This window comes from Acanthisitta chloris, unplaced genomic scaffold (genome assembly GCF_000695815.1).
Source record: "Acanthisitta chloris isolate BGI_N310 unplaced genomic scaffold, ASM69581v1 scaffold13526, whole genome shotgun sequence".
In the NCBI taxonomy this organism is placed as follows: Eukaryota; Metazoa; Chordata; class Aves; order Passeriformes; family Acanthisittidae; genus Acanthisitta; species Acanthisitta chloris.
Genome location: NW_008679801.1, coordinates 2,292 through 2,945, shown reverse-complemented (window position 1 = coordinate 2,945; position 654 = coordinate 2,292). Strand labels below are relative to the sequence as shown.

Here is a 654-nt window from a genome sequence, read left to right as displayed (position 1 = left end):
CCATCCTTTCTCCCAGGAGGGTTCCAGCCTGGGCAGGCTCAAGGAAGGCCCCCAGGGGGTGTGGGTCTGGAGTGACAGGGTTGGGGGCAGCATGGTGATCTGTCTGGTGCTGCCTGGTGTCCCACAGGGACAGTGACTAGCACTGACCTAGTGGTCACCGTGGCTGCTCTGGTCTGCCCCTCATCATCTTAGAGCAGCACACATTGCACAGGGGGTTGGTTCCTGGCATGGTGCAGGTGGCCAAAAGCCCTGGAATTGGGAGCACATGGCCCTCCTCCCACTCGTGCCCTCCCCATGGCCCAGGTGCAGGAGTGGAACATGGAAGCCCCACACCTGATGCCGCTGCAGCCGCCGCTGCTGCCAGAGCGAGCGCACGTGCGGGAGGCACAGCTCCACTCCGCAGAAGCCTCACTCTGGACCGTGGTGGCCACAGTGCAGGCCATGGAGAGGAAGATTGACCTCCTGGCCACACGCCTGCTCAGCCTGGAGGGTCGCTCAGGCACGGCTGAGAAGAAGCTACTGGACTGCGAGAAAACAGCCATGGAATTTGGGAACCAGCTGGAAAGCAAGTGGGCTGTGCTGGGCACCCTCATCCAGGAGTACGGGCTGCTCCAGCGGCGCCTGGAGAACGTGGAGAATCTCCTGAAGAACAGG

At 62.5% G+C, this 654-nt stretch overlaps 1 protein-coding gene across 1 annotated transcript in view; it reads left to right on the top strand.

The window, feature by feature from the left end:
• Positions 1-294: 294 nt before the first annotated feature.
• The window catches only part of LOC103804826 (zinc finger protein 282-like), a gene marked incomplete at its 3' end in the record, with an annotated part of 2,598 nt that continues 2,238 nt past the window's right edge, over positions 295-654 (top strand). The window contains exon 1 of the mRNA XM_009077456.1: positions 295-654. Within this exon, the coding sequence (XP_009075704.1) occupies positions 295-654 (360 nt within the window).